This window comes from Balearica regulorum, chromosome 1, assembly GCF_011004875.1.
Source record: "Balearica regulorum gibbericeps isolate bBalReg1 chromosome 1, bBalReg1.pri, whole genome shotgun sequence".
In the NCBI taxonomy this organism is placed as follows: Eukaryota; Metazoa; Chordata; class Aves; order Gruiformes; family Gruidae; genus Balearica; species Balearica regulorum.
In genome coordinates, this window is record NC_046184.1 from 144,636,468 (window position 1) to 144,662,780 (window position 26,313).

At 38.1% G+C, this 26,313-nt stretch overlaps 1 protein-coding gene across 1 annotated transcript in view; it reads left to right on the forward strand.

The window, feature by feature from the left end:
- OCA2 (OCA2 melanosomal transmembrane protein) overlaps positions 1-26,313 on the forward strand; it is a 225,150-nt gene that overhangs the window by 60,297 nt on the left and 138,540 nt on the right. Inside the window, exons 7-13 of the mRNA XM_075737488.1 lie at positions 4,040-4,197; positions 5,857-5,939; positions 6,288-6,441; positions 22,407-22,478; positions 23,358-23,423; positions 24,545-24,601; positions 25,603-25,727. Coding sequence (XP_075593603.1) covers positions 4,040-4,197; positions 5,857-5,939; positions 6,288-6,441; positions 22,407-22,478; positions 23,358-23,423; positions 24,545-24,601; positions 25,603-25,727 — 715 coding nt within the window. The remainder of the gene's footprint in view (positions 1-4,039; positions 4,198-5,856; positions 5,940-6,287; positions 6,442-22,406; positions 22,479-23,357; positions 23,424-24,544; positions 24,602-25,602; positions 25,728-26,313) is intronic.

Here is a 26,313-nt window from a genome sequence, read left to right on the forward strand (position 1 = left end):
TATATAAGCACTTCAGAAACATACTATTCTCAAGGTATGTTTTACAGTAGGCAGAGTAGGTGCTACAAGTAGATGTTAAAGAAAGCATAAAGTCAGCCATTTGCATGTAAATATAACAGACAATCTCTGTCAATCATGGCTTTTCAGCTGGTTCTGTACATACTGAATTAATGGCATGATGGGGGGTAGAGCAGGGACTCAGTATTTAGGGTGTGACTCATCTCAGCTACACCTGAGTTAGTCATCCTAGACACTTTTTAGAGTCAGAGAACTGATGCTTCTCATGAGTGATTCCTCTCATCTTTGTGTGGCAGTTTAAAACGAAGCAATGAATTCCATCTTAAAAGCACTCTCTTTTCACTGATTTTAAGGAAGTAACCAACTCAGATGCAGATGTCCAAAGTATAGAAGTATAGACTGTGGTGAATGAATACCAATTTAAATGTTTAGCCACTGCATCCTATTCCATAACGTTGTCTACTTAAGCTACAAAAAAGTAAAGTGACATGAGGTGACTCTCACACACCCTTCAATACCTTCTAGGAGCAGCTAGTCAGAAAACTGAGATCAGAAAAAAACAGCTCTTGGTTTAGCTCTGAGCAGTGGACCCAATCTGGTGCCAGATGTAAATACAGACAGCCACTGTGCAATGGTGCACAAAGCATAGACAACCCCAAATCCCTTGACAGGGTAATTCACAGCAGTAATATAATTTCAAGAATGGAACTACATAAAAATGAGGCATCTTAGCTGAAGTGAAATAAAAAATAACAGCTCTGGCTGTAAATCTTGTCAAGGAATGTTTTGCTTTAAAGGTACATATTGAAGGTCACATTAAAAAAAAAAAAAAAGCTCAGAAAATATAAAAAGTCCCAGCATGGTTAAGTTGCAGAATAAAAGGGGATATTAGAAGTAAAAAGACAGTTTTCCCAAAAGTTAGTCACATCTGAATGATTAAAATATAGAGGAATTCACATTCTAGCAATTTAAGGGAAATATAAAACCAAGATATGGCAGAACAAAAATATTCTGAAGAGCAGCTTGATAAAAAAAAAAAATCACATTTTGATTAATATAAGCATGACTAAAGTTTTTTCCTGGTTTATTTTGATTCCACCTTTCATAAAGGCTGTGATCTGCTGCAGTCTAACAACAGAATTATGACAGAGTCTCTACATATTGTTTGGAGAAAGATAACTCTGATGGGATTTCAGAACCTCAATGCAGACCGGTGAATGATGTTCAGTTCCACTTGCAATCAAAGGAGAACCTGTTTTGCCAGGGCTCTTTCTGATGGTTTTACAAATACACAGAAAGGAATGGAAAAACATCTTAAGTATCCTCATCTTTATAGGAAAAGAAGGAAAGAACCACTCTTCTTGAAAATACGATTTTATTTCCCCCCCTTTAATTTTAAGCATCCTGTATAATAGCTCCTGAATGTATCACCTAGGTAATTACAGGATTTATTTTAAAAGTGTTGCTTAAAAGGAAGCTGCCATAATGACATGCACCTGAAGCTTTTCAAGACATAAATTACTGGCTACACTCCTAATAAGAGGTAGACTGTCAAGAAGTGTCCCAAATCATTGGGTTAATGACTTGAGGTCAACAGGCCTTTTAGAAGGTATAATTAATGTTTCTAGTTAAAGGTATAGCTATAGTTCCAGTTGAGATTAATATTATGTATTAATTAGGACACAGAAAATCTGTGATGCCAAATCACACTGAAAACCTTCAGAACCATAAGAAAACTGTTGTAATTTGTTTTTATGCTTGCTAAGGGCCATGTGTGTAAATTCTTCTGACTGGAACTGGTCTCCTGATTTGTTCCATCTGAGGTTATTTTTGTCCTTTCCTGTGCGAGTCCTTAAGCAAATAGGTGTTTGGGAGGTTCATTTCTAATGAATGGCACGTTAACGACACTGGTGGTGATTGCTCTGCTCACCGTGCTAAGCAGGGTAGGTGACATTTATACTACTTTGCAATGCATTGGCTACTCACCTGCCACTAGATCTGCTAGGATCTTTTTTGGGTTTGTGTGAGAGCCATCTCTTCTTCTAGATCCAGTTCTCTTGCTGGGAATGTGGGCAGAAGCAACAACTCTTTTTAAGATGAATGACCCCTGCACAATGCTACAAAGCTTTCCTCCTTAGAGCGTGGTCTGCCATGGATGGCCTTACTGGGGCTCACTGGGAAACAGGGCACAGCTCTACACTGAGTCCCCTCTAACTATACTGTGTTTTTTCTTCTCCTGTTAAAATCTTTGAGTTCTGTGGGCAATGAAACATATTTCTGGGGAACTTCTTCTGGTACATATATGATCTTCTACATTTTTTTGCAACAGATTCACTCTTTGTGAATGTTCAATTAAATGTCAGATGTTAAGACCATTAAGATACTCAAGCATGTGATTAAGTTGAATGATTTCAACAGAACGTGTACGTGTAAGATCAAGTATCTTCTTTTCCCTTAGGTGGTTTTTTTTTTTTTTTGGTGGTGATGCCTTAGTTTTCTATCTGGCTGCAGAGAGTAGCAAAACAATTACAATATCTCTCTGTTATAGAAACAAAAGAACAGTGAAGGGTTTAAAAGCTTAGACCTTACCTCCTCCCTGTGGGGACACTTCTTTCTCAACCATGCCAGAAGTGGACTTCTCACAATACTGAGTTTAAATATTCCTAGATGTATTGGGACTAATAGAGCCAGACTTCCAATAGATTTGTGGCTCATAGTGTGCTGACTTCTTAATTATATTAGACTAGGAATATAGTTTGACCACAGATCATGCTAGATATCCAAAAGAGGAAGAAAGAAAAGGTAGAAGAGGGGACTGGAGGAGAAAGAGACCATGAATATTCCAACCAAGAGGAGTTCTAACATAGAATCATAGAATCATAGAATGGTTTGGGTTGGAAGGGACCTTAAAGATCATCTAGTTCCAGCCCCCCCTGCCATGGGCAGGGACACCCTCCACTAGACCACGTTGCCCAAAGCCTCATCCAGCCTGGTCTTAAACACTTCCAGGGAGGGGGCATCCACAGCTTCTCTGGGCAACCTGTTCCAGTGCCTCACCACCCTCACAGTAATGAATTTCTTTCTAACATCTAATCTAAATCGACCCTCCTTCAGCTTGAACCCATTACCCCTTGTCCTGTCACTACACTCCCTGATAAACAGCCCCTCACCATCTTTCCTGTAGGCCCCTTCAGAAACTGGAAGGCCGCAATTAGATCTCCCTGGAGCCTTCTCTTCTCCAGGCTGAACAATCCCAACTCTCTCAGCCTGTCCTCATAGGAGAGGTGCTCCAGCCCTCTGATCAGCTTCGTGGCCCTGCTCTGGACTCTCTCCAACAGCTCGATGTCTCTCCTGTACTGGGGCCCCCAGAGCTGGATGCAGTACTCCAGGTGGGGTCTCACAAGAGCCGAGTAGAGGGGCAGGATCACCTCCCTTGACCTGCTGGTCACCCCCCTTTTGATGCAGCCCAGGACACGGCTGGCTTTCTGGGCTGCAAGCGCACACTGCTGGCTCAAGTCTTTCAGGTGTTTGAAAACTTGTGAGTAAAATTTTGATGAAAAAGCAAATTCTCTGGCATGAATAGGACGTTGATTCTGATTTAGTTTTACCTGTGGTTGGACCTTCCACAGTGTTTTTCCCAGTAAGAATTCTGTGATGTTTAAATTGCTGAGCTAATGATGCAGTCTTTCATCTAGTACAAGCACTTAAAGAGCCTTACTTCTCTGTCTATCTCCATATGATATTTTGGAGCTTTGGTACATCTACAGTGTCAGCTGAAAGTGTTAGTGATCTCAAAAGCTGCTAGGAAAGGACAGATGTATTCATTCTGAACCCATTATTCCTGTTTCCTTAGGAAAAATCTATTTTGTTCTTTTCTTAGTTTCTTAAGCATTTCAGGTGAAGAATGTATTTTTCAATGTAAGTTGGATAATCTTTTTTTTTTTCCTTTTCCCTTCCCCCTGGAATTTGTACAGCCTATACTCATTTTTACTGGAAATGTACACCTTAACTTAATTAACAGCTATGAATCTGACTGATTTTCGTGATGCTGCTCTGTTGAAATTAGACATAGGAGGCCCATTTGTAGCAGATGTAGTTGATCAGCAAACAGATGAGTATGTTGTAGTACAAATCAGCCAGACTGAAGATGTTGGATCAAGGAGGAGACACCAGCAGCAGGTGATGGTCTTTGAATTTTCTTCCACTTTTTCTGAGATGTGTTTTATCACTTATATTTCCATCACCATTGTGTTCATTTAAGTGGTTGTGCTTTTTCCTGCTGTGAAGTGTGTCAATGTCAGTATTAGGAAAACTTATTCTAATAAGAGTACATTTTCTTTTGTCTTTATAAGACTTCCTTTAGCTTCCTATATTAAAATTTTTTAAAACTTAGGTCCCTTCACGGACACTTAGCATGGAAGTTCTTATGTTTAAAATTGGCAACGTCTCAAAAGTTGTCTTAGAAGGAAGAAACAAGCGTAAAGTGCCTTTTTGCACTCACTGAAATACATTTTCACATTTTGTTGCAAATTATTTTCTCAAACATGTGTCACATTTATTGGCTTTATTTCTTTTAAGGCTTTCTCATTGTTGATGTTGTTTGTAACAAGTTCCTGCTGCTCTCTCCCGGAGAACTTGGTGAAGAAAGATCTTTTACAGCCTGTCATTGTATATCACTGGAAAACAAAGATAAGCTTCATCATTTAATAAATAGCACTGACATGCAAACAATTGCCTCTCATTCTGTATACGTGACAGGATGGCCTGCCTCTACCTGCAACAGCACAGCTGAACAATGCCAACAGTATTCCCACTTACACCCAATCTCACAGTCTACAGCAAAAGATTAGTCCCACTACCTTGGCATGGCAAACAATACCATAACGGCAATTACTCTCTTAACCCACCCACCCTCACGATGAGGAGGCTGCTGTAACCTGTGCTGGTGGCAACCATCCCCAAGGAACCTTCATGTTGCTGTGGGGTAGCCAGCGCACAGTTGGTTGCAGCAGCCCACCTCTGCTGGTACACCAGTGGTGGGCTTGAAATGACCGAAGGAGTAGGTAGGTAAAATAACCCTCCCTGCCTGCATGCGCCTCAGGCATTTTTCTGTGTCAGATGTTCCAAGCTGGCTGTTGAAGCTTGTGTTTTCCACACTTTGTAGCGCACAAGGTCAGGACTTAGGCTATGATTAACCAAATTGGAAGGTTTTTTAAGTTCCTTTTCTTTATAAAAGAGAGAATATCTGTACCTACATTTAAAGAATACATTTGGTTAAACATGCATGAATATCAGTGTGTAGTAATGAGCAAAGTTTCAGAAAGTGTTTATTTTCTGAAGATTTTTTTTGTTTCTTATTGATAGAAGGTCAGAAAACAGGAATTCTGTTTACTGAAATTCTACCATGCCCTCTTCATAATGTCTGGGGGTATGACATTGCTCCTGGGCCTCTCATCATTTGTACCTCATGTATGTTAGTTTTTTTCTCGGGCATTCTTTGGGAATGAACCATATTTTTGTCTCTGAGCCCAGCTGCCCTAGGTGTTCCTTACAGACAATGCAGAAAATACGATTTGTCATCCCCACTCTGGAGCACTTCCTGGAGGTATCTCTCACTTCATTGATTGAGTGAGGGGATGAGGATGAATTAGCTCCAACCTGAGTGCCTGTACATACCTAGCTAGGTGGAACTAATTCAGGTTGGTATGTGTTATGTCCTGTCCACAAAAAATTCTCCAAAATGCACAGGAGAGAGAACAAAGAGGAATAACCCCCAGATCAGAGACCTATCATTTTCAATTACCTTTATTAATATTGCCAAATGTGACTCTCTTGCAGGTGGTATACAACTGGACTCTACCCTTAAGTTCAAGAAGAAATCAGCAAATCATCACAACTAGAACCTTTCAGATACTGAACAGGTTGGCTAAGAGACTGAGAAATGATTCATTGAAGCTGTAGTTTACATAGACATATTCCTATAAAGGAATAGATAGTATTTTAAAAATAGTCTATCACTGCCTGTTTCAGATGGGTAGGAAAGGATGACTTCTTGTTGCTTTTTAAATGGATTTACAAGGCTGGTTTGTACTTGGGTTACTTTCCAAACAATGTTATTTAGAGGGACAGAGTGAAAATATTTGAAAAGTTGCTTGCAATTGTATAAATATAACACACATACATATATTTATAGATATAAAATTAATGCATAAATAAAACTAATGGTATTTAATTCCATAAATAAGCAAAACTTCTCTTTCTTTCACCAGAGGCACCATCTTCATAAACATTCAAGCTTTCCTACAGGAACCTGGAAGTGTTCCTCTATCCATGAAGCATCAGTACCTTCATGCAAATATAGAGGCACAAGTAACAGTTGCGTCCATCATCTTAGTAGGTGTCTACGTGCTGATCATACTGGAAGTAAGTCATGTTTTGTACTTTGATATTATTTTCCCCTTGCATTGTAAATGGGGCACAAGTAAGGGTTTCATTCTTGGGCTTTAATATGCTTTGAAAATATGTATATGAGTCCTTGCTGTACCATCAATGTTGCTAATGGCATGAATAAGATATGTGTGAGGAAATTGTACTGAATTGTAACTGATTTTGGCAAGTTATATTAACATTACAGTGATTTTGTATTTTTTTTTATTAGGACCTATTAGTGGTTTAATATTTTAACAGGATTATAGCTTGGTGAGAGTGAAAATAAGTCTGTGTTATAAAAGGTGTGGAAAATCTTATGTTAAAAACAATTAGCTTAAAAATAGGCAAAAGAAAAGAAAAGCTTTGGTTATTCCCTTTTCTAAGGGATCTCAAGCCATGAATTTAGTGTACTCTTAAAAGGTTAAACTAAGCACACTTTTTAATGAGTGACATTCAGAAATTCTTTCACTGTTTCATTTAAAGAGGAAATGGAGTCTCAGTTAACACAAAGAAGTCAAGGGACAGAGAACTTTAAATATATATTGCAACTTCATTCCAAAGACTTGAGGTATCAAACCCAGTGAAAATGCCTTGCATCAGCACTACGGATGGAAAAAACATGACAGAAATAGCACAGGGCTCTGACTGACTTCTTTGAACTGGAAACACTTACTGCCTGATTATCTTGAAATAAAGAGCAGATACACAGGCACGATTTTTCTTTTTATTATTCATGTGACTGTACACACTCTCAATGAATTCTCCAAGATGAGTCACACCTGATTTACACTAGCATGAAACCGAGAAGTGAATCAAGTCTACAATGTGGTCAGTAATAACTATATGTCCAGCATGCTCTTTTTTTTTTTTTTCCCCATGTTCCGTGTGTACTTTAAGCTTTTCATCCTGTTACCTATAGAAAGGGTAAGACAGTTGAACAGGTTCTAATCAAATATCAATAATGGGTGCACACAACATGACAGTTGCTTTAGATGGTTAGATTATGTCATTCAGCAATGGTGATTTATTTATGAAACTAAAACTCCCTCTAGGTACTTTATAAATGAGCACCAAAATAATCTTAATACTTTTAAATGCAGCTTTTATTAAAAAAAAACCAAACCCTCAACTATGCAACCCTTTAGCAATTGCAAAAACATCAGGTTTTTAATGTATGTAAAGGTTGAGGTTTTGTTTTTGCATCCTAGAAAGCTACTTTAGAACAATTCATGTGTCAAAGGAAATAAAGGCTTGAAACTGAAAAGCAAAGCCAAGGAAAGCATGCATTTTCCTGTTGTTTCTAAGAAAAAGCTTTAAAACAACTCATTAGTTTATTGTTTCTGTGAAGAGATCAAGGAGAAATTTCTGTAGTTGGCAGAAAAGTTATTTCTGCAAATTCAAATGTAGAAATAGGTATTTACAGGTAAACTTATTTTGAATTTTAAAATGTGGAAAGTCACGTATTGCATCATGTTAGCTGTTTTCTCCATAACACCTGTAGGAATGGCAAATGCTACAACTAGATTAAATTTTAAACTACAAATATATAAGCTGGCAATTGCTATCATAGAAACAAATTTGACTGTTTGGTTCCCTTATGGATCTCTTGAAAGACATGGATGTTAATATTGATAGAATATGTAATAGTGACTTACCTTATATTCAGTATCTATATCTTTAGTGCCCAAAGTCCTGCTTTCTTAACACATTGCACTCCCTATTCCATTAGCAGTTATCACTGTTAGAGAAATCAATTGGTGTTGCTGCAGGAGCGATCTCTCATGGATTTTCATTTTCAGTGTTGCTGCTCCCCATCGTTTATCAGTTTTTATTAGAGTTTCCTGTGTCTTATTCATTATCATTGGCAATACAGGTTCAACTTCAGACAGTGTGGGCACCCAAACAAGTTTTAGAGCTATATTTTCATGTATTTTATTATAATCATGAAGAAAGAGGAAGCATTTTATCTGGTACAACTCACAAGACCACCCAAAGGTGTGCCTGTTGCTCCTGCAGAGCCCTTTTCTCCAAACGTGAATCTTAGATCTTGTGTCCACAACCTCCTCAACCCCATTGTCCTCATCTTTTAATCCTTCCTTCCTTTTCCCCCCTTGCCCTTTGCTACCTTAGTCACCAGGGACCGTGCAGGAGAACAGGTTGCAAGAGCTTCTACCTCCTGCAGATACAGATGATGGGAAAAGCCGATGAAGTAAAGAGATTCCAGTTGGAAAATGAAGTGCATTTGCTGTACATGGTCATCTTTTCCAAACTTGCACCACTGTAAAGACACAGGGTGAATTCTACTTTGAGGCAGCCATTTGCCTCTAAGTTGGCATCAAACTTTGAGGAGGTCAATGTACATCAAGTACCAGTCCTTGTTGGTGGAGAAGTCTTACTGTCTCAGGATGTGTTATTCTTCAGAAAACATGTTAAGCTGTTGAACTTCATTTCTTCAGACATTTATTTTAAGTGTTGTTTCTTTTGAAACTGATTACATGTTATGCATTCATAAAATGCAAATATGTTTCTGGTAAAAGAAGATGCCTCTTTTTCCTCTTTAATTTCTTATGAGTTCTTCTTTTATGCTTACCACAAATATGAATATTTTCTTACTTCACAATGCTACTCTGCCCCTTGAAGTCTCGGTATATCTTGTTTTAACTTTCTTTGGATGGACATCTCTTAGGTACATTTTCTGTTTGAAATCCGTGGGTTTTTTCTTTTTTCCCCTATGTAATCATCCTTTCCTTCAGTAACTAGACATTCATTCTCTTGAAATTGACTTTTCTTCAAATTTCGATCAGTTCACTCTTTGCATTTCAGTCTTCTGTTCCCTCCCCTTCCCCCAGATGAGAAAGGAGAAAAAAATCTGCTTTTTGTAATATTTTTGAAATATATATAATCTATACTATTTTATAGACTTGTTGAAAGGAATGAAATATTTCATTTTGTTCTTGGAAGCCTACATTGCACAGAAAATTGAAACAAGTGTATGTTAAAAAGAAAAAAAAAAAGTGGGCTAGGTTTACCTTTGTTGATCTCAGCTCTACCTTCTGACCCTTCAGAATACTGAAGAACAGGTAAGATGGGCTATAAGTATGTTTTCACGTTGGTCTACAGGGACATCTCATGTAAAGTGCTGATCTACAGAGTTCTGTACTGATGTTGCTGTACTAAATTAGTTCACAATTTATTTCAAGATAGGCTCTTTCTAGTTTTGATCCTCAAAATGTGCAGCCTCTTCCAACTGAGAACTTAAAGAGAAATTCAAACAAAAACATCTTAGAAAAATTTAATTTTTACACTTTTCTTCTCCAAACACCTTTGTTCTTTCAGCTAAGAGTGCTTTTTGTCTTTTACCTTCTTTGATTTCCATTCTTTTTCCATCAAAGCTTTTTTCTATGTATATGACTAAAGTGACTATTTACACCCCATTCACTCAGATTCAATAAGCAGTGGTGTATGGCTGTTTCTGGTGGTACAGCACAGTCAATGAAAAGTAGTGTGGATAAAATATCTTTGTTTCCTCTTTGCAATACTATAAGGTATCTTTGATTTCTCCCCTTTTTCCTGAATTTGTGTACACAGAGAATGGGATAATACACTGGTTATACTGAAAATAAATCTATCATCTGCCTATCTATATATTAAAATATCTGTTAATATTATAAATTTTATTGAGATTTAGAAAAATTTATTGACCTGATAAAGCTCTTATTAGTAATTATTAACTGCATATATGCACTATGTTGGAGCCGCATTAATTAGAAATATGTAAGGAGGAATGTTAAACATGTATTATTAAAGGACAGAGCTCATTAATTTGAATGAATTATTGTGTGCACTTGTGCAATATTTTCCTTTATTAATATATTTATTTCGTGTTGTGGGTTAAAGTGGAATGTTAGCTGTTTATGATACTTAAATGAGCCAGCAGAAACACATATGAGGATAATGTCCTTTTTAAAGCTGTTTTATCAAACATTTTATTTAGTTAGGAGAAAAGAGAAAATAACATTCATTTCATGAAATTAAAAAGAAAAAAGAAAAAAAGAAAAAAAAGGAAAAAAAAGAAAAAAAAGAGATACCAATAGCACATCAAATGGCAGAAAAGTGATACCAGCAAGTATCAGAAATTCTGTGAGAGCCTGCACGAGGCTTGTTTTATCACAGGAGCTATGATTTACTTTCATATCCCGTCTTGTAGGTAGCCCTAAGAAAAATCTTGCCAGGATCTTTCAAATGACATTTTAATGATCTGTCATCTTTAACAACATTTACATGTGTGTATTTCTCCTTAAAATACAAATACTTGACAGTACATGATCTGGCCCCAAAAGCTCTAGCTTCTTACTAGTGTGAAGGTTTATAATCACAATTTTTGTTACTTTAATAGAAATGGAGAGTGCCAGTTTCTCTCCATATAGCTTTTCTATTATTAACTAGCTTAAATTATGACTAAAGATCCCTTAAGCTTAATTTCTTTAACTCAAAGCAGAGTGATTTTTAATAGCATCTACCCAGGACAAATTAGCTGCAGACAGCAAAACTTTTATGTGGTTCAGTCTGACCATTTTTCTGGCATTGTGGCCTGGTTGAACTGATGTTTCTTCACAGGGAGCATTTTTACAAATAAAATAAGATGTTTATTATCACTGCTGTCTACGCTCACACAGTTCAGTTTTTGCTTATTTCCAGTAATGAGGCTATTTATCTGCACATGGAAAATGCTTCAGAGATGCTTCAGAGAGGGAATAGGAAAACAGAAGAAATATTCACTGGTACACAAAATATAATACTAAGTGATGGCAATAGGCTAATCTTAAGGTAGAATTTTTCCGATGAGGAAAGTCACAGAAACCAGTGATCGGCTTACTCAGCATGGTTTCTCACTTCCCATCCATTCTCATATTGATCTGTCTTTAAATACAGACAAGAGCATGGATTAGAGTGTTCCCACCTTCACATATATACTACCAAAAGATTGGTAGCAGAGGGACAGAAGAAAATCCATAGCCTTTATTGGAAAAGATGGTGTAAAAAAGAAAATTGTAGCTGCTGGTCTACCTGGCCTTTGTGGGGAAAAATATATTCCTGCTGATATTATTTCCAGTTGTGCAAGACTGGAAAAACTGCGAAGAGGAATTAAAACACTGCTGTAGGACTTGGCAGAAAATTAGGGGCAGATTATCAGAACAAACCATCTATTGTCTTTGGTGGAGTCTGAACCATACACCACTGGGCAAGAATAAAAGTTTGTCCTCATCTGCCTTCCTGCCTGGGGGTGGGAGGGAGCAAAAGGGCCCAAGATTGGGGCAGAGCAGGAAAGCATGTGCCCTTGGGCATGCTGGCCAGCTTCCAGCAGTGCAAGGATGCTCTCCTGCACAGTTCTCCTTCCTTGAGAGACTACTGGTCCTGACCGGGGGAGAGAGAAGGCTGCCTCGATACTCTCTTGATTATCATCTGCAGTGTTTTACACTGAGGTATAAATGGAGCCAAGAGGTAGGAATGAACTTCCCAGCCCAAGACAGAAATCATAAATGTGAATCTGGGAGTTGCACAGAACCTGAATCCAGTGTAGTGAAACCTAAACCACAAAATCCAATAGAAAAACTTAGCTTGAAGAATAATCTAACTCCCTTTGGAGCAGGCCAGCTGCATCCTTCCTAGGCAACATGTGGTTGTGGGTCTGGTTTGGAGACCCCATAAGCCTAAAGCATCATTACCATTCAAAAGTTTACTCTTTCTTTTCTTTTTTCTTTTTTCTTTTTTTTTCTCCCCAGCTGAAAATGTGCAGTATAATGAGGGCAGACTTGCAGTCTCCTCAAGTAATGCTTTTAGGACATAAACTGAGGGTGTGTATAGGGAATGGTATCAAGGCACATGGACTGAACGGAAGCAGCAAAGCCTGCTGAAATAGGTGCTGGAGGACTGGATTGAACAAAGGGATCCAGACATGGGGTGGATCCATCCATCCTGTCCCCCAGAGTGAAATATTCACTGAACGGTACCCTAGACGTTGTCCCAGGGAGAACAGCCTGCAACTGAGCTAGCAACTAACCAGTATGGACTTCAAGGCTTAGGGTCATTCCCTGCCTTTCTCTAATTTAGGAGGAGGGTGTGACCTCTGTGCGTTTTCACCTCTGTGCATTTTGAGAGGCTCAAAATGACTTTAAAGCAGTTGTGCAGGAGCATTACAAGTTGCTCCATATGAGGAGCAGTGGATCAGGACCCCAGAGGTGCCAGGATTTCTACCGCTTGGGTAGAGCAGAGCCTCTGCTGCCAACAGGACAGAGCCATCACCAGTTAGATAAACCACAGTTATTTTTACCTGCCGTAACTGCAACAAAGGAAGTGTAAAGGAAGCAGTGTGCTGTAAGAGAAGGATAGGATAAGTTTAATTCGAACAAAAATGCAGTATAATAGCTAGCAAAATCCTTGGCTGGATCCCAGCTTGATATGTTATAACAATGGTTTTGTATTATTAATCCAATATGAATATTGATTTTACACTGACTATTGCCTGTCTAATTGTTAGATCTATCTTGGTAGAAGTCTGGCTCTGCTCTGTATGTATGTGCTTTAAAGAAAAATATCTTCTTTTGGGTGCTGTGGTACTTCTGTATTATTTAAATTGGCCTTAATTAAGAATGTAACAGGAAAAAATTGCCACTGGATGGTGCTGCTTGCTATTCTAAGGACTCGATAAGATTGCCTGCTTTAAAAGATGCTGTCACTTTTCACAGAATGCTATTTTTTGAAATAATAGGAGTTATATTTTCAACACTAAGTGTATAAACTAATTTCCAAATGTCCATTTTCTATTTTATATTGCCTTTTAAAACTAATTTTGAACTGTATTTTGTTCAATTTGTGAAAGACTGTCAAGCACAAATGTGTTGCCCTGCCTTGCATACTATACATGTTGTGGGAAGATTTTTTTTTCCTTTCTGTTTGAGACAGGCAATAGAACATTAAATTAGCTTAATTGAATGCTGGTGTTCAGCTTGTACCCTGCCTACAGCAATGAGAGGGGTAGAAAGCCATGAAGACTTAAAATTTTAACAAGGTGTTAGAACACACATACACTTCTAAAGCACATAAACAGGGACGAGAACCACTCAGCTTCTTTTGGGGACGTCTTCCTTTGGCAAGAGCAAGGGCAAAAAGGAATGAACAAACACGAGAGAGTGTAGGGGACAGGCTTGGGGGGAGATGTGATGGCATGATCTAAAAAGGAAAAGAAATCCAGAGGAAAAAACTCAAGTGAGAAAGAGACAAGATGTTAGGGATGAAAGAGTCTCCAGAGGAACTGGTGGCTACAGCAGATACCTCCCTGTGAAGGCAATGTGAGGGCTGCAGTTTTCACAGTGCATGGCTGTAATTCTGTATGGTCATATTACCCTTCTCTTAAAAGAAGGCTGATGAAGATTCACACAGGGAACGTAAAATAGGTTTGCCCCTCACTTTTGTGATTCGCTCCATGTAATTTCTTTACTAGAAATTCACAGTCTTGTTAGTCTTGAGGATGCTGAGATAACTAGGGAAATACAGGTGGTGGCATCTTCTTCAGTCTCAGAAAACATTCTGAAACTGCAAATATAATGAAGGGGTCTTGCAGTTCCAACAAATAATGCTTTTAAGGACATAAAAATGAGGGTGTGCATTGGGAATGGTTTTAAGGCACGTGGACTGAATGGTGGCAGCAAAGCCTGCTGAGGTAGAACTGGATTGAGCCTTGCAAAAGGGTTTTATAAGACTTGAAAGCTTGTTGGCAGGCCAGCCTGTCAATAATACAATGGCTTTGGAAATGTCTGCCCACAGTAGCAGTCTGGGTTATCATCTTCTAGGTGGCAACATAAGTCCTTTACCGGCTCATGATCAGGTCTCTCTGCTTTATTCACGTAGCAAGTGTTTTTCATAGCTAAAATATTATAGGAGTGAGATGCTTTGGCACAGAAAAATGATCACCATACTGTCTTTCCACAGGGCTCCACTTTCTATTAATCTGAGCTGACTCAAGGCCTTGATTTACAGAACATCATCTCATTCATCTCTGTGTGCCTCTGTCCAATTACACATTAAGACAAAACCCCCAAATTCATGGCAAGTAAAAAGACTCACTTTTAAAATTCGACTCTGAGGAGGTCTCAAACTGCCAGATGTTACTGGATTTTCCCCTTCCAGTGTTTTCTGGAGGTGTATAAAAATAATTTTCTTACGTCAGAGCCATTCCAACAGGTAGAGGCTGGAAAACATCCACCTATGGCTTTAATGATATATTTTTGTATGAATCCAATAGAAATATTTATTAGGTATGACATTATACCTTTTTATCCCTAGTTCTCATTAGCAATATTCTGAGCTGGGAGATTATTTCAAAACCAGACTCAACTTAAAAGTCAAGTAGTCATTTCAACCTTCATCATATAGGAATAAACCCTCATCTGGATCCTCTAGCCAACATCTGTATGAATGCTGTTTCCCTCCTTTCTGGCTCTACTGTTTTTTCCAGCTTTGCTTTCCCCCTGAGTTTCTGAGGCATGAAAATAATAAGGGTTTCAGTAGTCTTGCTCATCTCACACAGTAAGGATGTGTTTATCCTTCCATCATTCAAGGGCTACTTTGAACCAGTTACCTCAATGTCCTGTGTCAGCATGAAGCTTTAGCCCATCCAGTTTTCTCCACAAACAGCAAGCAATGATGTTGCTGAGGAAGAAAGTTCACAGATAGTGAAAAGATTGCAAATTGTGCACATTGTTTATTCAAAGCCTCTGATAGAGATATGGAGTAAGAAATACCTTTGCAGAATCTAGAATTGGCTTATAGATTTTCTATATAGAAGAGGGGAATGAATTAATCAGACAATTTATTCACAGAAAATAATTTGATCTCCTTAAGTCTCTTTTTCTCTCTCTCCTTCTGCGCATTGTGTTTTATATATAGAATGAATTGATGTCAGCTGGTGAAACTTAAGGTAGTTACTTAATCATAGAATTTCAAGGCTATCTGTCCTAGACAAAACTCCCAAGATATTCCTACCTTGTATTTCTTAGCCTATTCAGTCAACATACCATAGGAGTAAAAGTGAACTAACACAGGCATTAACTTGGATACCATATAGTATTACTTTTAATCACCTTCTGTTTAAGATAATAATCTTGCGTAGTGCCATCTTATGTTTTGAAACATAGCGTTAGGAAGTGGCAAACTGCTGCCTTCTATACCTTTTCCTAAGGCAGGGTTGTTTATACCATGACTTTCTCCACTGACATTGAATCAGAACAAGTAATTTGGCACACTATCTGAGTGAAGATGGATATTATAGCAGAATGTCATAGATGGGTGCTTTCATATCTTGGAGTTGTGTAGATGTTCTTCAGGAGTTACGTAATTTGCTGTAGAATCTAATGTTTCTATTTAAAAAAACCCCAAGTCTTTCAGGGTTGGGAATTTGTCAGTAAAAAGAGCTTATTGAATGTATATTGTAAATCTTATTTTCACAGGGTTACAGAGATCAGCCATTTATTGTGCGACTAATAAGTATACATGTTAATACTAATATATGCAGTTAATGTTTCCAAGTCCACAGACCTCTCCAGTCTGTGTTCTTAACTGATCTTGTGCATATATTTAATGCATATGGTAGTACTATTATACTGAATCACCACTGAATTCTTATAAAAATGAGTAAGCTGTTGGTCCAGGGTTTTTGTATTGTTTTTTCTTTCCCCTCTCCCCCCCAAGTAAGGTATACTTGTGTACACTGATGCAGTTTGGATGTATTTTGACTTACAAAAATGAGCCTAGTAATAAGATTTTATAAAAATTTAACCTTAAGACTTATTTTATGATTCGCATGGCTGAATATATATAGAATACATATAGACAGTGTTCTAATATGCAAAGATATAAATAGCTGTTCTCACTGTCACTGATTTTTGTGATGCTTGTAGTCACTTTGGGATCCTTGATGCACATCATCCTTCTGCAGCTGTACACTATGTGGTTGCCTCAAGAGCTGCTTTATTCCATCCCTGAATACTGCATCAGTATGTCATACTTTCTAAACTATGTCAAGCAACTCCCTTTTGCTTCATTAAAATCCCTACAGAATTTACTTGCTATTGCTTAACTAAGTAATTCTAAGGCAATTAATTTTCTGTTATCATTCATTTTGCACAGCTGTTGAGACATATCCTCTGTTAAGGGGTTCCTGTGTGCTGGGTAGAGTGCCCTGCAGCTGAAGCAGCAGCAGAATTGCTTCTGCAGAGCTCGTGTAGGGAGCAAACCAAGGGGAGGAGGGCAAGGAGGTAAAACATTAGCTGCCACGATGAGCTGAAGGGGAGGCATGCTGCTATGCCTTCACTAACTGGTACTGGTTAGACAGTCTCTTTAATATAGGTGAGCATGAAGAAAATCAAGTAAATATGGCTGGCTCCATTGACTTTCTTTTTCTGCCGCTCTGATCTCATCTGTTGCTATGATGTCATGTATTTCTAGTCTGTCAGTTTACATTCTGTCCAAATTGCGCAATTTGCCAGAAGTAAAGCAAATTTTCATGAACTGAGAATTTGATGCCATTCAGCTTTGAAGTGGATCTACTGCAGGGCAGAGTTCAAAGTATTGCAAGACTCTTTTTGACCCTTGTTGATTTCTAACATAAACTCAAATTTTCAGTTATGTTGCTTGACAGAGTTAGGAAAAATTACCTAAATTATTTAGCTAAATTACCATTATTTCCTGCAAATTTCAGTTTTGATTTCAGCTGCTGATGCCAGTTTCAGGCTTCAGAATTATTTTTTCCAAACTGCAAGCGGATAAAATATGAGTAACATGAAAGACTGAAGTTTTGTCTGTATCCTGCTAAACCAGCTGGAATAGTCCAAGCCAAAGCAGACCACCAAAATTTATAAAGTACATGACAGCAAATGGTAAGATAATCTTCATCAAGGAATCTGACTGAAGAGCACATTTTCAGAAACAGTCAGGCTAATACTGTCTTGATTATCTTTAGGAAAAACAAACTCTTTGTCTTTGAAAAAAACCCTCTTCCACTGCTGAGGGTATCTTCTTTTAATGCAATAAACCTTATTAAAATATAAAAAGGAATAGATATGAAACATAAAGCCAGGGAAAAAACTATCCTAGAGCAAATTTTGTTCTCCTTCTCTCCCTCCTTGTCCCATGAGAATAAAGAATTGAACTAGAGACTTTATAAAGTCTAAGAGGGATTTGGCTGCTGATTTTATAGGGAAGGTTTCAGCTACTCTGGAGGTAGGTGAAAAATGCAAAAACCCCATATGTGGATATAGGCTTGGAAACAACTGCCTCCTGTTGAAATGCAGCAATGCTGCCACTCTATCAAATTAAAATTACTTTATCAGTAAAATAAGTAGTTTAATGCAACAGGCTTCACTGGAGAAAAAATGGATAAGAAATTAATTGGGGCTGTATTTGAAGCTTTACATTAAAGTCACCAACAGTCATCGTTCAACTGCGATTTATCACTTATAAAGAAGGACTTGTGGAAATAAAATATTTGGTATGATGTATCATTTATCAAATATCTTAAGAAGCACATTTTAGAAATATGCAAGTGGTGGACTTCAGCTGGGAAATGTATGCTCTGAAATAGCACACAGGTCACCATTCAATTGGCTTCTAAATAATTTCCTTTTACCTCCTGGAGCACTGTACAAGATAAAGTGTTTGGAATTTAGAACCATTTTAATAATAATGCTGTTGCAGTCTACTGAAAGATTTGATGAACTCTGTGCAAACATTCCAAAGCACTTTCAGACAGATAAAGAAATTTAAATCTGGAGAAGGTCTAGGTTGTCTAAATCCTGTTTGCGTTATAGCTCTGGACACGTATATTTTTAATTAATATCAAGCAGAAAGACTTGTGGTGTAAATCATTTGGGTTGCTTTAATTTCTTAGTTTAAAATTTACTCCTGAATTCAAAGTATCAAAACTATCATACAAAACCAGCATTCAGCACATTGTGTTTATCACACAGCAGTCAATCATGAGACAAACTTCCTACAGATAATTATGCAACAAAATCATCATGGAAGTTTTTCCTAACCTTTGCCCACTCTGAACTGACCCTATAGCATGACCCTACATTGCTGATGTTATTTTTAATAGCCTCCATTGTTGCAGCTTTGGGTGTTTTCATTACTCATATATAATTCTGCAAATATCCATTCCCTGTTTGGAAATCTTTTCAACTCTCAGCCTAGTGATATCCTGTATCAGTGAGCTCTACGACTGAGTCATGCATTGTAAAGAATGAAATTTGACCTGCATTGTTTTCAGTAGCAGTTTGTATTGAAATAACTGTCCCTTCGTAAAAGGCAAGCACATCCTTTGCTGTTTCATTAAGTCAGCACTGCTAGGCATTCTTCAGATAAAAATAAAGATGATGTCGATGGTGAAGGGGCCCCTTCTGCGAAGAGATTGTAAGGTTTGTAGTTGGGCTGGGAGGTGGGGAGCTCTACCATGCAAACTGAGAGACTAAAATCTTTGTATCTTCCTCATCTGTTCTGTCTGTTTTGTCTCAATGGGCATAGCTTTTTTTTTTTAAGAAACCTTTCTAGAAAATGGGGCAAGGTACTTTCATAATAAGAGCATTTTACAGAGCATGCTAGAACTGACTGAATCATTGAAATGTGGTGATCCAACTGTGGGACAAAAGAAATAAGAGTGAGAAGAAAATAAGAGGTCACTTTGGCATGTGGCTTTGACAGAGCAAGAAAGACCAGAGAGGATGGGAGCATATGAGGAGGTATTTATGTGCAAGAGGGTGGAAATGGAAATAAGTCTCTGAGTTGCTTCAGGTGGCTGTAACCAGTTATCTCTGACACCAGAAATCTACCTGCAGTGGCTGGATTGACCACCACTTAGGGCTGTAGCCCTGGACCTACTACCTGAGTTTGGTCACACTTGCTACTGAAGTAACTTTTGGCCCATCATTTCCTTTTGCTTCTGTTCCTAGCTTGTAAACTGAAAACTCTACCCAGTCAGGCTGATGCAGTCAAACCAAATTTGTGAACTTAGAGATAATTCGTATTTGAAAGAGAAACTCGTTATGAATAGGGGTTCTTTTGTTGTAATCGTCTTTGCTTACTAAAGAATGCACAAAGGTATGCACTTTCTCAAGCACGAGAAGGATCAGGTGAATACAGATGATTTCTCACTTCATCTTTCAAAGTGTCTTTAGAGTCAAAAGTTCACCAAACCTCTCCGATTTCCCGGGGTTTAAGCTCTGTGTTAATTTCTTTCTGATCTCTTTCAATTCTGTATGTGACCTTTTATTTATCTCAGGATACTCTCTGAGATTTATCCTGAAATGATTTTCATCCTCCTTCCAGTTTTCGAAAGGGTTTGGATTGGGTCCGTACTGTTTTCCAAAAGAATAATAATGGAATTTTACCTAACATAATGCCCTCCAAATGTGCATTAGATGGAACTGTGGTTCAAAGAGTATCACAGCTTATAACCTGTATCTCTTAATTTCTCCACTTGTAAGCTTTTAAAAATGCTTTTACAAATATATTATTTGTTTGGGGTTTGCTTTATGTGAAAAGAAAATTAGAGAGTAATCCATTCTTTCCTAAAACTCCCCAAATTTCAACTTTTGAATATTTACGTCTTGGAATTTACATAAGTGTGCTTTCTAGGCTTTATGTTAGTATATAGCTTCCACTTAATAGTTTGCTGCAATGAAGAGTTGTACATTTGACAAGTTTTTTTGTAATAGAGTTTTGCATCTCAATGGTCTTTGTTCATTCTTCAGGATATATTTTTGTATATCCTTCTTGAAAAATCACTAGGATGAAGGAACTGACAGATGACTCCATTTGTACACCATTTTTTCCCCATCTTTCTGCAAAAATTAAAGGAAAGGTCACCCATAGGTGACAGCAAACTCTTGAAAACTGAAAATGCAGTCCACCCAATGTATGCAATTAAGTATACAATGTTGACAGCAAATATGCAAAAGTAACAATATAAAAAAATCTAAACCCAATCAAATCTCAGAAAAACCATGATATCTTTCTGAGAGCTGCAAAAGAGCTATCTAACGTGGGTGGTGATTAGATGAGGAGAAAGCCTCCAGCCTGAGGACAGCTGAGGATTCCCCAGTAGTTTACCCTTGAACTTACTTTGCCTTAGTAAGTAGCTGATCTCCTTCCCTAACTGACATCTCTGCTTTGTGTCTAATTACTGCACCCCGTCGTCAGCCACGAGAACTGTCGAATGTTCTCAAATGCCTCCCACCTTTGCAGAATCGGAAGGGCCATATGTGTGCGTTCATATCAATGCTCTGAAACTGGAAATCAAAGATGAAACAGTGACTTGTCACACACATCTCTGTGGGAGCTGGTGGGAGCTGTAATCTGTGCTACGTACTGTTAGGTTCTTAGGACATAAAAACCTTGGTCTGATCTGGTTTATCACTATGAATAGGTTATGCTCCAATGCATTTTGAAGACAAACATAGGAGAATGAGACAGATTTTTCTTTTGACTCCTATATTAGTCATTTATGTATTTATTTTTCTACTAATTTGTTAAATTGCTTAGTTGTTTACCATTACTCTTAAAAATTTATATCCAAGGGAAAAAAGAACAAAACCAAGTCTTTCCTTTTTTCTTTCCCTTTGCAAGCAGGCAGGAGGGCCTTGAGATGTCCACATTCTAATGTTTCTTATCAGCAAAATGTTTCTTATGAAATTAGCAGCAAATGAAATATTTCTAGACTGCCTTATTTCTTTCTCAGAAATAATTCTGACTTGTGCCTGAATAATATTTAAACACATTAATAGTAAGTGCTGTTAATTAGATTTGATCTTTCATACTGTGATTTTCATTAATTACATTCTTACTTTATTTTACACAATTTATGATCTTCTAGACATGGTGGATTAAATAACTACAAAAGAGCACTTGGAGGAAAAAGCCCGTTTTCAGGGCATGCTTGCTTTTATACTTTCTCCTTGAGAATTTTAAGTGCAATTTATTCATTAGATACACAGACGTGGACAAATATCCATATAGTGTAGTAATTGTTGCAGTATGAAATGAATGTCTGTGTTGTGGTCAGAGGCTCTGATCCTATTTTCAGATGCATTGCTTGAATGCTACGGAAACATCAGAGGTGGGGGAGAAGCAATGTGCAGGGTGGGGTTAGCCTCTGCACTGGTGAAAGCAGCTTTTGAGGAACGAGGAGACTGTGGCCAAGGTGTCCAGCAGGTTCTAGCTGAAGCATATGGCTTTCTTGAAGCCAAAACAGTTTGTAGAGAAAATGCTGATGTAAAAAAAACCACTTTATGAAGGAAGAAAACTCTGTGTGTGTGAGACAGAAAGCAGGTGCACAGGTTCGCCAGATCCATCTGTGCCCCAGACCACAAACTAGACCTAGGAAATCCAAGCCTTGCATGTCTGTGTATGTGTTGGATCCACCTGCCCAGGCCTGAGCTATTTGCTTGGGAATTGCTTTGTAGACATCGGAGATGAACAAGCACCTATAAAGAATGAGGTGGATCACCTCCTTGACATGTGTCTTCCTCCCATGGAAAGCAACAGGACTAGCCTTAAGTTGGGGAAGATGAATTGCTTTCCTTCGTGGGTCATCTGTTGGCAAACATAAGAAACTGGTGCTGAAGTCCCTTCTCTGCCTTGAGATCAGAGCTGAGACTTCCTAGTAAGGTTTCACACAGGCTTTTTACATTATTTTTTTTTTTTAATAACATCCTGTAGTGAGGCAAAGTAATCAGCCATTCTCAGGTCTTTTTGAAGGGGAGTGGGGTAGAATAAGGAAAACCCCCCACCCAAGCAAACCAAGAAAAGAATCTGCCACAGGATTTTTTTATCCTTTTCCCTCCTCCTTTTTAACAGTAAGGAGATGTTTAGAGGAGTCTCTGGTCAATTCTTACCCTTTGTTGCAGATTGTCCACAGGACCCTTGCAGCCATGCTGGGCTCTTTGGCAGCGTTAGCCACCTTAGCTACTGTTGGGGAGGTAAGTTATCAAACTGCAAGTGCTCACTTTGCTTCTGGGTATGATACCATAAATTTCCGTGTATGCCCTGTTGTGATTGGGCGCATGACAGAGCAGTGTTTTTTTTAAGAGAGAGAGATGGTAGGGCAGATATTGGGATGGGGAAGCATCTTGGGGAAAACAAGTCAGCCTAGGGTATAGACCAGAAGAGTAGAAAAAAGTCAGTTGATGCTATTTTGTTCTGATTTGCAGGAAACTGAGTACAGCCATTTTCAGCTTAATTCAGAGTTACTTTAACACTGTTATTTTCAGTAATGTTAGGTTACCAAGCAAACCTAAATGGAAATACATTGCCTTATACTACCCTAAATAATTACACCTCATGTTTACACCTTCCAATCCTTTTATTTCCCCCCTGCTTACTCTTAGGTGGTATTTAGTGAAACCTCTGAATGATTTTCTATGTTTTTCTCATAACTGGTCACCACATCATTGCTTTGTTCCCTTAAATTCCCTCCAGTTTGTTCACGGGTGGAGTATGCTTTTGTTCTCTTACCAAAAAGGAAACTGGGGTGTACCATATAATTCGGTTATCTTTTATTTCTGTAATGTTACATAAGGAACAACTAGATAAACCAATACCCTAATGTAGGCTTGTGATAATGACCCGCTTAGGATGCCAGCAGTACTTTGAATTAGTAGTAATAATAACAGCAGTAATACTAATAGTACTAGTGGTAATAATAAAGAGTCCTTTTTGTGTACCTTGTAGGAACACTTATTAATTTCAATCATAGCTTATTTAAATGATTCATCAATTAAGTGGAGTTTATATTTCATAGCTAATCATAAGTTAGGTGTTTCGTGGCATTCACTGGCAATTGTGTTTTCTGATTGCAGAGGCCAAGTATGGTCACAGTGGTGGAGTGGATTGATTACGAGACACTGGCGCTGCTGTTTGGAATGGTAACTAAAATGTAGCTTTTGCTCTCAATGTGCTGCAATAATCACATTCAATATAGAGATGTTTCCCTTTTAAACATTTTGTTAATTGCACTTTACTGAGACATGTTATGATGAAAATTTGGGCCTTAAGGGATTTATCAAAAAGGAGGATGATCAGACCTCTGAAGGAGCCTTTTGAAAACATTGAGCCTTTTCTTTTTTTTTTTTTAAGTAAATCTGTGAAATTGTGTTGATAACATACTGAAAGCATCCTTGAGGTCTATAAATGGGAAGACCTGTTTAAGTGCCAAGTATTATCACTCTCATTTATCTTGTTAATTTTGTTTACCCAAAACCTTCCTCAAACACACTCTGCTGGAAAAGTGGTTTTCTTTGTCTTAGTCAGTGCTATGTTTGGAGCCAAAAAAAACCCCAAACCAAAAATGCTCTCCAGAAATGGAGGAGAAATATCTGATTAGATTATAATCATATATTATTTTAATGACTTTGCCCAGAGCTATTTATGGTAAAAAGAGTTGTCCAAGTGCTATTAAACTCTAACACAAAATATACAATATACAGAGACAAAATTACAATTTTTTGTTGCCATTCTGAGCTTTTCTTATTTTCTGACACTGCTCCCTGTTCCTCACCTTCCCCATAGAAAAAGAAAGCAAAAAAAAAAAAAAAAAAAAAAATATCTGTTGGGAGCAAAGATGGAAGGACAGGAAACCTCCCAGAAATGTGGGAAAATGCAAGTAACTCTTGGAGCCACTATCGTATGCACTCTGTAGAGCATTACGACAGAAAGCAAACACACTTATTGGCTTTTCTTGATTAATGACATAAGGGAGATACATTGAGTACTTGATGCATGATGACCACTTAGTCACTACAAGTAAAATTCAACTAGGCTAGTATGACATTTACAGACTGCTTATGTTGAGAACTAAATTTCACCATATGACGCATTAACAAGAGATGTCTGGCAGCTCTAGTGGATATCCTATACATGATGGTGATCAGATTCTCAGAGCTGTGTCAGATAAGAAGGACTTTTGTTGGGATCACAAACTACATTGCTTTGGTTTTGTGTAATAATTCAGTTGCAAGCTATTCTCTTTTTCTTCATCTTTTGGTAGATGGTTTTGGTGGCTATATTTTCAGAGACTGGATTCTTTGACTACTGTGCAGTAAAGGTAGGCTTGTTTTGGTACTCTTAATTTCTATTTGATTAATCAAGTTAGTATCTAATCACACCTGTTAGACTAAGCACCATCTTTGAAGAACCTTTCTTAGGGCAGTGTATACTTATCACATTAGAAATGACAGTGGTCAACTTGTAATTTTGAAAAATCTCTTAGGGATGAAAGGAAGCCCATAGGGCAATTCTGCTTCTACAGGAGAAAGGTAAAGCTCCGCAGTAAAGCTGAGTTATACCACTGACTTCCCCGGGACTGTGGTTCTGCTGTAACTGAAACTGTATTTATGCTTCGCAGTGGGAGAGAGGAAATATGGGAAGTATCATTAGTTTTATGATCACACATGAAAAATGGCCACAGACTTTTGCACAGTAGCGGAAACAAAGATTACATGAAAAGGGTAATTCTGATGGATTGGTTGTAAAGCAAGTATTACCCATGGTGAGGGACCCCTTCACCTGCTGCAAATCTTAATTTTCTTGAGAAGGGTGGAAAGAAAGAAAACAAAAGTGACAAGGAGGACTGCTTTAGGCACAGAAACCCTAAGCGAAACACGGGTGGACACAATTCCTGCCTACATAGATGCCCAGACTGTGTAACCCTGGCAGTGCTGCTCCAAGGATGGGGAAGGTGTCCCAGCGTGTCAAGGGCATGGGAGGTGTGAACCACCTCAGTCCACCTGGGCATGCAGGCAGAAGGTGGGAGCCCAGCCCTGCTCCTACCACAGACCTCCTTCATGCCTGGCAGTGGAGCATGGTGTCTCTTCAGACTTGTTTCTTCCTCTGCATGATGGAAATGTTTGCTCACTTCCACGAAATGTTTTCTTGCTAAATTAATTAATATGGGAGAGGACGCTGTTGTAGGTGTATGCAGTAGTACATGCTCTCAGCTCACTGTTGCCTCATCGTTGGTGAAGTCATTTTATCTATCATTTTTTGAAAACTAAGTTAGAGCGATCTAGTCCCTTAATTTTGTTTCTATTTGTTTGGTTTTATTAGGCTTATCGATTCTCTAGGGGCAAGGTGTGGGCCATGATTACGCTTCTGTGCCTCATTGCTGCAATTCTTTCTGCGTTTTTGGACAACGTTACCACTATGCTACTCTTTACTCCAGTAACCATAAGGTATTTTATTGTTATGGTTTTGGACTTGGTCTTTTATAGCCAGCAATCAGTAGTAGACATGTGTGCAAAATGCTTGTTTGGACTTTTTTTTCATCATCTAAATGGAAATCGATGCTTCAAATACTCCTATTGTAGTAGGGTAAAGAGCTAATGTTTTCAAAGGGATCGGTTGCCTTTTCCCTTTGTGTTAATAGTGAGCGCATATCTGAAGCCTGTTATACTGCCTTGGCAGCTAACTATTCTGGTTTGTCTCCATATCTGAACTGCAATAGCATATCGCACCAAATGCTCCCTAGTAGATGAAATCTTTTTCCTGTAAGCAGGGAGAATTTTTTAATTAAAGGTGCCTTGTCCTTTACTGGCTAACATCTGTATACAATTTTAGGTAGTAATTTATGTTTTAGTGAAGTTGTTATCCTTTCTAATACTAGTGACAAATAAATTTAAAAAAAATCTCCTGTTTTGGAATGTGAGGCTCTGAATTTTCTTCCTGCTGGTGATCATGACATTGATACAGCCATTGGTTAATTCCACAATTTGAGATTAGATATTTGGAACTTTTAATAGAGAACAGTGAATTTAATTA